The sequence below is a fragment of the Anas platyrhynchos genome, chromosome 5, assembly GCF_047663525.1.
Source record: "Anas platyrhynchos isolate ZD024472 breed Pekin duck chromosome 5, IASCAAS_PekinDuck_T2T, whole genome shotgun sequence".
Lineage (NCBI taxonomy): Eukaryota > Metazoa > Chordata > Aves > Anseriformes > Anatidae > Anas > Anas platyrhynchos.
In genome coordinates this window covers 7422976-7433610 of record NC_092591.1, presented here as the reverse complement: position 1 = coordinate 7433610, position 10635 = coordinate 7422976, and the positions used below count along the sequence as shown (strand labels likewise).

The following is a 10635-nucleotide window of genomic DNA, read 5'->3' as shown; positions in this document are numbered from 1 at the left end:
CCGTTGGGCAGCGACTGTTGGAGAGGGATTGAGGACGGCACCGCCAAGCCCGAAGCAGGCAGAGATAAACAGGCAGAGAAGGGAAGTTAACTAAAAACCCAGAAAACTACGCTGAAAGGAGCACCTGGGACTAGAAGGCAAGTAAAGAAGCTGGGGGAGGGGAAGGATTTAATACTAATAATAAAAAAGAACAAAAAAGGTAATTGGGGAATAAGCAAAAGCAGCTCGCTTGTTGTGCTCGGAGGCAGCTAGCCAGCTGCAGAGGTGAGCACGATCCTACTTATCTTACCCGGCTGTCTACAGAAACAGGCTTCTAGTGACGCAGTGTCTATAAACAGAGAGGAGTTAGCTCCCATTCGGGTAGTTGTGTCTATGACCCTAAAATCCTCACCCCGCAAGTTTATCAGGAATTCGGCTCCTGAGGGCACTGACAGTGTTATCGCAGAGCTGAGACGTGGAGGAGCGGGAGGCAAAACATCCATGTAATCACACAGGCTTCGTATGCCAGAAATTTGGCCCAGCAGTTACATGAGCTGGCCAAAAGCTGGCCGTACCTTTCCTCTCCAAAACGTGAAACATAAAAATCAGAAGTCAATTGTGGTGTAAACGGCCAAAATAGATTTCTTTTTTCTTTTTCATTACAGACCGATTTGATTCAAGAGCAAACAAAAACTCTCAGATTGTGCTGTTTCAATCAAACTGATGGAGCAGGACAGTCACTTTGATGCGGTATTCCACTGTGTTCATTTTTGTTAAAAGATGCATCAGAAAAGCCTTGTGTTCATGCTGATTTGCCTCTTCAAACAGCACTGCTGCTTCCTCCATAATACTTTCTCTTTCTGGTCTTTTTCCTGCTGGTCTGAATAATTAGTTCTCTGGGGAGATCATGTCTTTTCTTGCTTAGCAGTATTGGAACAGCGAATATCTGAACTAATCCCATGGTACCTCGATAATGCTCCTTTTGACATATAGGAGATCCTTTATGGAGCATTATATGACCCCTTCTGTAGACAAATACATGTTGGATGTGCCACGTGAAACATTTACAAGCTCCAGCTAAATCCATTTATGTTTATCACTCAGCAGAGCAAGACTTCCACAGCGTTACCTATTTAGCAATCCTGTTTGATAAGTTTCTATGTAAAGAGCAGACAGAACGCCAATGTGGATGCGGGCTCCGTATTCCTGCCTGGGTGGCCATAACAGATGGTCTATAGTGGAACTTCCGTCACAAAAAAATAACGTGAAGCAGAACAAATCTGAGTCACTGGTACAAAAACTCTGTTCTGGAGGACTCTCGACTGCTGTTCTGACTGCTAGGGTGCTAAAAAGGACCGTGCGTAGCTGGTGAGGAGCTGGCCCTGAAAATTCCTCTCTAAGCTATTTTTAAAAACCCTTTTGTAGACCAGTAAGGCAGTGGAACTTTTAAAAGGTAGGCTCATCTTGTGCCTTTGACAGCAGTGGAGAAAGAGTGATCAAAAAACCTTATTGTTTGTAGCTCTTCAGGAGGGGTTGCAGGTATTGCATGCATGCCTATTTGTAGATAGCTCCACCATATGTGAGCCATCGGTTGTGAACTTTATCTGGTGACAGTTCATTTTTATTCTTGCAAATTAGTATTTTATATATTTATACAGACACATAAAATATGCAGATGTGTAAAATATCTGTAGTACTTTTTCTTTTTTCTTCTCCTTCACCGCATTCTTCTCTGTTACACTGGGACCTGTGTAATCATTTTTAAAATACTAAACTTTACAAAATATATGCCAAACAGGGAATAGGAGAAAGACAAGTAACCGTGCCCCTTTTAAATATTAGGAGTTTTACATTTGTATCTTATGTTGTGATCTTAAATCTCCTTACAGATGGAGATTTTACAGACCGAAACAGAAAAAAGAAGGCAACCTGGAAAAAAAAGGGAAGGCAACTCTGTAAACTCTGCTGGCCAAGTGATAAAAAAGAGGTAAGATTTTTCTTTATTCACTGATAAACCCCATATTTTTCTTGAATTGTTACCATAGAAATATCACCAAGTATAAAGCATCATAAAAATGTTTTACACGGTCAGAATGGACAAAACCATAGCACATGAAGCAGTTCTCAGAGAAGACAAACTATCTGAATGCATTATTTACCACCCTGTTCAGCTGTACTGAAGAACTAATTCCTTAGCTATTCCTCAACGACAGAACGACAAGTATAAAGTCTTGCGTGCAGGGCAGCGAACTCGCACTGGGAGCTCTTCAAGCAGTCTTGAGTTTTATCCCTTCTGTGACAGGCACCTTAATAAATACCCGTGCCACGTGCTTCAGTTTTAGATTTTTAGCATTTCGCAACGATTGGTCTTCTCATTGTGAAATGAAATCCAAGAACAACCATTTCACATGCCATGCTCAACTTCACCTAAAAAGCCTGTCTAGCCATCAGGCTGCGCTACAACTTCCCTTTTAGAATTTGCCATCAATAACTTCATGAGCTGCTCCCCGTGCACTGTTCAGTCCAGACCAAAAGAAATGCATAGGCCAGTGAATAAATCTCAGTATTACTGTGTGAGGCTGACAAACAAAACTAATGGAATTAAGTACACGTAACAAAGCCAAATATGTGCATCTGCAGGTTTGGTTCCTCATTGATCAGAGCAAAAGGAAGTTAATGTTTTTGCAAAATTTTACCTGATGTTGGTATAAAAACCCAACTGACCTACATTCTTTGTTACAAGCCACTGCTTGCATTTAGGTTATTTTTGTGAAGTTGGTTTAAGTGAATTTAATTATATACAAATATCTCCTTTAAATTCAGTTACACATTCTGTAACCATGGTACAGCTCAATCTCTGCTGAATTTTGGTCTTCCAACTACACTACTGAGGAATGCAATTGATTTACAAAGATGACATGTTTACAGTTTTCTGACTTAAAAGCACACAGCATTTTATTTTAAAGGATGTCTTGACTGCTTGATTGTCCATCTGTCCAGTAATAAAAACAAAGGGAAAGTATTAGGACTGTTGCAATAAATCAATTCTCAAGTGGCATTACTGTCTACTTGAAGTAGAAATAACTGGCTTGGTAGGTCAGCAGAAATGGATGCTGGGGTAAAACAGCTCAGCAATATTGTGAATAAATCACACTGTCTGAAAAGTATTTGTATTGGCATATGTAAACAGGAACATTGTCTGTGATGGGCATGACAGAGCAGATGCTGGTGTTTATGAGGCCTTGGCTGTAGTGCTGTATCCAGTCTTGGTGCTGCAGGTCAAAATAAGATGTGGATGTTTTTCAGAGAAGACAGGGAAAAGAAATAAACGTATTCAGAGGATTAAAAATGAGACCCACAAAGAAGGACTGAAAAGAAGTAGAATTCTTCAGTCTATATGTAGTAAAATTTAGGGGAAACATGCTTCTTCGGATATGCAAGAGGCACATTGAGAGATGTGAGGCAAAACCGTTCATGTCTATCACAGTTACCCTTCTATAGCAGTGAGCTTTTATTTAGTGCATTCCTTCTTCCCCTTAGGGCCGCAATGTGAGTTGGACCAGGGAACTTACCTGACTAAAAATTAGTAATTTTGAAAGCAGGTTCATGAGAGCTTAAAATCGATCTCAGTTACTTCTGTCACAGTCCCAGCTCCACCATTAAACCTGTGATGGTGCTCATGTAGCAGAGGAGTCAACAGAGTAGGACAAATACTGGGTACCCTTTGCAGGATTTTGTAGTTTTCAGGGACATGACTGACCCACCAGAACAACCAGCCTGCAAATTGCCCTCAAGCTCAATTCATGAAAAATTATTGTACAGCAGGGGGTTTTGGCTGTATCAACCCAGAAGGGCTGCAGGTAATCGATTCCTTTTTTTTTTTTTTACTGCCAGAAATACAAGGGCAATAGGGGATGGTAGTTTAACCACAGCAGCCATATTAACACCACTAGATGTATTCTGAGAGAAATCGAGCCATCACGCCAACAAATCTAAACAAAACGATGGTAATCCTCGATGCCACTTACAACCGCTCATCGTGCTGACCGCTATGTATATAAACACGCTAAAAAAAAAAAAAAAAAAAAAGGAAAAAAGCGAAGCCAGACAGATCTTCCCCATGACAGCCCCCCGGCGGAAAGGGGCCCGGGGGTGCCGAAACCCCGCTCCCTGAGGCGGCCCCGCGGCGCTCCTCGCGACGAGGGCCGGGGAGTTTACCTCAGGATTACGGGTTTTTACCTCAGGATCACCGTTTTTACCTCAGCAACACCATTTTTTACCTCAGCATCACCGACTTTTACCTCAGAATCACCGGGTTTTACCTCAGCCGCCGCCGCTCGTCCGCCTCCCCCCTGCCCGCCGCGGGACGAGGAGGGCGATGGCGGTGCCGCTCTCCGCCACCGCTCTCCCGTCGCCGCCCCCTTCTTCTCCTCCTTCTCCTTCTCCTTCTTCTCCTCCTCCTCCTCCTCCTCGTCGTCGGGCCGCTCTCCCCTTTCCCGGCTGTCCCGGCGGCGGCGGCGGGCGCCAATGAGGCGGCGCGTCCCGGCGGCCGGCTCCAGTGGGCGGGCGGGGGGCGGCGGCAGCAGCAAGGCTGAGGCTGTGAGCGAGCGAGTGCCATGGCCGGAGCCCGCTGAGAGCCACAATAGCAGCGAGCCGGAGCGCGACCCCGCCGCCCGCCGGGACCCCCCCGCTACACCCGAGGCAGCCGCCGCCGCTCCAGCCCCGTTCCGCCCCTCGCAGCGCTCAGCCTCCGTCGCTAGCCCCCCTCCCGGCCGCTCCCCCTCGGCTCGGCCCGCACTCCTCCTCCTCTTCCTCCACCTCCTCCTCCTCCTCCTCCTCCTCCTCCCCCCTGAGCCGCCTCCTCAGGGCCCCCTCCGCCAGGGCTCCGCCGGGAATGTGAGAGCGAGGCAGCGGCCATCGCAGGCAGGGGCCGCGCCGAGTGCATGGGACTGAGCGGAGCCCGCGCCTGAAGCCGCCCGAAGCCGCCAAACGCCGCCCTGCGCCGGGGGAAGGCCGCCGCCAACGCCGAGGCCTACAGGCTGCGGGCCTACTACGAGGCTGCGGGCCTACTCCGGGCTCCCGGTGTACCGGCTGCGGCCGTACTACGAGCTCCGGGCGTTCAGGATCCGGCGCCGCCGCCGCCGCCGCAGGGAGCGAGCCCGGCGCCTCCCGCCCTCGGGCCGCCGCCGCCAAGCAGCGGCCGCGCTCCGCCGAAGCCCGGCTCAGGCCGCCGCCCGCCCCCGCCCCGTCTCCTCCGGCTTCTCAACCAGGAGGGTCAAGGTAACGGCGCCGGCGGGGACGGGTGCCCCGGGGTTGGGGACGGCCGATGGCAGCGGGCAGGAGGCGGCCGGGGCCCCCTCGGCTTCCCCTCGGCGGTATTTGCACCGCACCCCCCCCCCCCCCTCCCTCCGGGGCGAGCACACGAAGCGAGCCCCTGTGGTGAAGGGAGCGACCCCAGCCCCTCAGCTCTCCGCCCCACACAATCAATAACCTCCCTTCATTTTATATATATTCATATTTCTTATTTTTCCTCCCCTCGCTGAGGTAGCGTGGCTCGCCGCCGCGCTGTGCTGAGGGGAGCGAGGGCTCGTTTGGAGGGATGAGGGAAAAAAAAAAAGAGCTCAGTGTTTACTGTAAGGCTGCTAGCCGGGATGTAGCCTGGGTGAATTCGAATGAGGTTTTAATAATTTATCAAGCAGGTTAGGGAAACTGTTACTAAATTTACAGCAGGGAAGTGTCAGGGAAGCTGCAGGCTGACACAATGAGCCTGCAGTTTGAGTGATCTGCTCGGGTCGCTGTCCATTATTGTTGTTGTTATTATTATTATTATTTTGGTAATTTCGTTCTGCGAGAGGGCGCAGGCATCCCTGCAGAAACGGTTACACTTCAGTGATGCACGTGATGAGGAGATGAATCTTTTTGACGAGATGAAACAAGGCCAGCAAATTCAGGCTCCACGTATATGTTTTTTTTTTCTGGTATCCCCAGCGTTTGCTTTATGTAACAGGTAACTTCGGGCTCCTGTTTTTTTGGCGGACTGGTGAAATCTTAGAAGTGGGCTGCTGAAGTACAGGCTATTCTATTTCAGTTTATCTGACTTTTTTTTATTTATTAATCTTGGCTGGGGCCTGAATGCCCTGGTGATGGTGGCATTTTTTTTTCCCCCAGATGATAAACAAGGCTGGTTTAAGGTGTGGGATCGTGTTGCCGATAGCATATTATATTTAGCAAGTATGAGTTGGTAGTGGAGAATATCTCAGGAAAAATAAAAAAGATGGTGTAAGGCTTTTTCGTTACTGTAATGCCAGCTGCACACTTTAGCATCTGGGTGCTGCACATGCTTCCTTCAAGAAGCTCTGGAGCTTGCACTTCCATTTTTGATAGATTTAGTGCACATATCTATAATTTTGCATTAAACAGTTCTTGTCTTTCTGAACTTGTTTACGCTTGCAGTAAATCCTGCTTTCCAAAGGTTTTATTCTAAAAGACAAATCCAAATAACGTCTGTTTCAATGGATTTAATAATTTCTGAAGCACACGAGTAAACAAATATTTTAATAATAATAAAAAAAAAAGTACTCTAAGTGCTCTCGATCTTCGGGAATCAACTTCTTTCAGGCTCCGAGTCACTTTGGTAATTGAAGTCAACAGACACTGAGGATGAGTAATGCTTTCCAAGGACACGCTCTAAGACCCTGATCCTGCAAGTGCTTATGCGGATGCTTAACTTTGCACGAGCTCGTGGCCCTCCTGAAATCAACACAACTGCTCTTGCTGCTTGTTGTGCTATCGATGCGGATAGTTCTGTGGATTTCAGCAGAGGTGCACGTGCTGGTGAAGTTAACTGTACACAGAGCTGCCTGAAGGATGTAGGCCAAAATCCCTCCTTTCTTGTTTTCCTTGAGTATTGCTCCCGTATTGCACCAAGATGTGGTAGGCCTTTTTAGCAGCCAGCACAAGACTGGTGAATACAGTAGCTGGGTGGATGAATTCACTGTTTAAATATTTCCTTTCAGTATTTCTGAGGAGTATGGAATTAGCTACAGCAGCATTACCAAGGCCTGCTTTATAGGCAGAAGCAATGCTTATTTCTTAGACCAGCTGATAGAGTTGGGAAACAAACAAACTTTTGCTTGCAGAAACCTTCTCTTGGCTCCCTGCCTCTCTCTGCAAACCTTGTCTGGCTTATGCCCTTAGAACTATTATGGCTACCACGCTGCTATTATTACAGAAATGCCAGAACATGGAGTAACTGCATGTTGAGAGACTCAGTACAGAAACTGAGAATTTTTAAAATGGAGAGTAAACAAGCAGTATGTAAACTTTGTCAGTGCTAGGGCAGTTGTGCAGCATAACAGGACTTTCTGCTGCACTTTATTATGTTGCTGCAAAATCTTATATGGAGTTGTGGCAACTAAACTGTTTTTTTCTTTTTTTTTTTTTTGGTTCTGTTTTTTTTCATCCTATTCATTTTGATGACTCTGCTGTGAAGAAAGACATTTGTACCTTTTCAAGTACCCATTATTTAGCTTGCATGGTGCCTCACAGCATGAGTTCAAGGTACTTTGTCCCAGACAATATATAGTTCAAGGCTTTGATCCTGTGTTAAGTCTACAGGTGTATGAAGTTCTAGTGACACAATAATGTCATCATTAGGTCTGAATTTTTCCTGTTGCAGGACTTTTGGCAAGTGCGAGGCAGATAAAACAAGGGAGAGAGAAGAACAATTACAGTATTCCATTAAGGTTATTCCATAAGGCTTGCTTATACGTTGGTGGGTTCTCTCTCCTAAAACTCTGTCTTGGTAAATTGTCAGAAGGAGAATGGTAAAGAAAGAGTGAGGGTTTGGGAAAGTTTAAATTAATCTTTACCTGTTTCATTTGTTTGGAATATGTTTGTAATATTTGTTTTCCTTCAGTAGGGATATGTCCTCAGCACCAACTACTCCTCCATCAGTGGATAAAGTAGACGGATTTTCTCGGAAGTCCGTCAGAAAAGCCAGACAGAAGAGGTCACAAAGCTCCTCCCAGTTTAGGTCTCAGGGCAAGCCTATTGAGTTAACTCCCCTGCCTCTGCTGAAAGGTAAGATCAAGAATGCTTTTTAATTCAAAACCAAAACAATTTTACTTTACAGCTGACTTCTGAACTCAAAGTATTCTATTGCCAGAAATTGCAGGGAATTTTTGCCAGTAATGAAGAATGTTTCATGCCAGAAATGTATGTATTTAAGCTCTACAAAATATTTTATCTGTGACTTGAGGGTGTGGTAATTGTTTGCTATACTTGTGGAAGTTTTAAATGCTAATGTTAACCCGTACCATGACTTGGATTTTCAAGGCGCACACACTGCTCAGCAGTTGAGCTAAATGAGCAATAATTTTGGCGAGGGCAGATTGATTTGTGAGCAGAGTGAAACTGTGTGACTTTTAGGATCTTACCTTGTAATGTGTGGGCCAGCAACCTGTGGCCCTGGTGCCAAATCTAGCCTGCAGGCAGATGTTGAATGATCTACAGCAAAGCATTACCGAGGAGATAGCATTTGTGAGTAGGTAACTCCCAGCTCCTGGCTTCTGCTGGGTTTGGAAATTGAAAGGTCCCATGAGCTGCAACATCTCAAGAGGAAAGATTCTGCCAATCAGGTCTTAGGCAAGACACTACTGCTTGGACAGCCTGCGTATCCCCGCTCCAGATGAATTTCTGCTGGCAAATTTAACCTCTAATTTGGGAAAGAAAATCATGATCCAGCATACAGCTCTTAAAAGGATGCCAATATCTCTGTAATATCTTGAATGCTTCCCCTAAATCCTAGTTGTCACTGACTTTCAGCACAAATCCAGGGGCTGACAACACCTCTGAGAATTGCATCTGGCTTGTGTGGAAGAGGGAATCACCTTCTAGATGCGTTTCCTTCTACTGAATTCTTAAATGTTCTACTTGTTTTTTAGATTTTTTTTCACTTCAATTCCTTTTTTTGTTCCCTGTTACAAGTAATGAAACTAAGCACAGTTGGTGCTGATAATTCTGTAAAATAACAGGATTAATAAGTTTAATATGAGACCTGTCCCATTTTTGCTTTGCATGCATGTAGATTTCCCATGTCCTGTCCTCTACCTGTTTGACAAATTTGGTAATCAGTGTACAGAAATATGTATTGGATGTGTAATTGCACTTTGGTTTGGTTCTTAGCCATGCTACTTCATAGGAATAGAGAAGGTGAGGGAAAACAAACAGGCAAAACACAACAACCACATGCCCCTTATATGTATGTGTCTTTTAAATTAAATGCGACTTAGACTGTAGGATTTGTTCTGCTGGAGTTGTCATTGAAACATTTGGGGCTTCTTTCTGTGGGATGTGTGTGAGAATGCCCAAATGGCCATGCTCAGCCAAAAGAAAGGTCCATCCAGCTGCGCTGTGCTGGGGCTGCCACTGACCCGTTTGGAGAGCAGAAGAGCGGGGTAGGCCTGGAGTGACTCTGGAGCACAACTCTTCCTCTCTTTGCCATTTTTCAGCCCAGGGTCTGCCAATGCTGGTGGATTTTTGACTTTGTAGTCAATATTCTGTGAATATTCTTTTACAAAATTTTCCGGTTGTTTAGTGAAAGTATGATAAAGAAGCAAATGCTCCTTTAAAATAATTTGAAAACTCATTTTTATACTTCTGCAGGTTGTTTTTGATCATTTCTCTGAAATGCAGCAGCCAGTATTTTTAAGTATGTGAATAGAGTTTGTCCTCTGGTTAAATGGATAAATGACTGGCAAACATTTAGATTTATATTTGTATAAATGACTAAATCAAAGTTAAAATTATTTTACTGTGTGTAGCCCTTTTCAGGGAACGCACTAGATCTCAAGCATAGGAAAAACACTGGCTTTGAGGACCTGGTCTTGCAGGAACATGGTCATATGCAGGTGCTTAATTTGACTCCTGTAGCTAGTCCCATGGATTGAGATATAAAACTCTAATAAGATAAAACAGATGGGGCGCAGAGAGTGTTGTTGAGACATTTATGATTAGTGTCATAATGAGTTACAGTGGTCCAGCTTCAAATTAAGAATCTGATCCTGTGAGGTAGTTTTCCCTCTCTGACTTAATGCGGATTCCCGCAAGCACAGGGATCTACCTGCACAGGTCATTTTGTAGGATTTGGGCCTAACAATCTGAAACAACAGCGGGGTTGGGGTCCCTCCTGAAGGGACACTGGCAGTTAAATACTACACTACTCTTTAGAAATGTTCTTGACCTACCTATCAGTGTTCTTGGTATTTGTGACAACTAGGAGTATTTAACCTGAAAGGAGTGAGAAAACAAAACCCTTCTGCGTTTTTTTTATTCTTTTCCTGGAAAATTGCCTGGAAGTCCTAATCTTTTAAAGCCTTTGGGATTGCACTTATCTTCAAACAAGTGACCAGTCCTATTACTTTATTCAGTAACCATATGATTTCCAATTTTATCCTTATTATTTGGGTCTTCCAAACCAAAATAGAAGAGTTATCAGTAAAATTGCTTTTTTTAAGGTCCTGAAAAATTGAGATCCATTTAGATATCTACAGTTGCTAGGTTTATTTAAGCTTCTTGTTTTGGCTAAGTTTAACATTGAATCAAACCTCTTCAGAATTCCAGTACAGGAAAGTTTTAGAGGACAGACTTTGAATT

At 44.8% G+C, this 10635-nt stretch overlaps 1 protein-coding gene across 4 annotated transcripts in view; it reads left to right on the top strand.

The window, feature by feature from the left end:
• Window positions 1–22: 22 nt before the first annotated feature.
• The window catches only part of PPP2R5E (protein phosphatase 2 regulatory subunit B'epsilon), an 80548-nt gene continuing 69935 nt past the window's right edge, over window positions 23–10635 (top strand). For 2 of the 4 annotated variants that reach the window (XM_072038189.1, XM_072038188.1), the window contains exons 1-3: window positions 23–137; window positions 1869–1966; window positions 7898–8061. In XM_072038189.1, the coding sequence (XP_071894290.1) occupies window positions 1869–1966; window positions 7898–8061 (262 nt within the window). In that variant the 5' untranslated portion in view covers window positions 23–137. Of the gene's footprint in view, window positions 138–1868; window positions 1967–4562; window positions 5260–7897; window positions 8062–10635 lie in introns of those variants that run through there. The other 2 variants (XM_027458716.3, XM_027458715.3) reach the window with 2 other exon arrangements.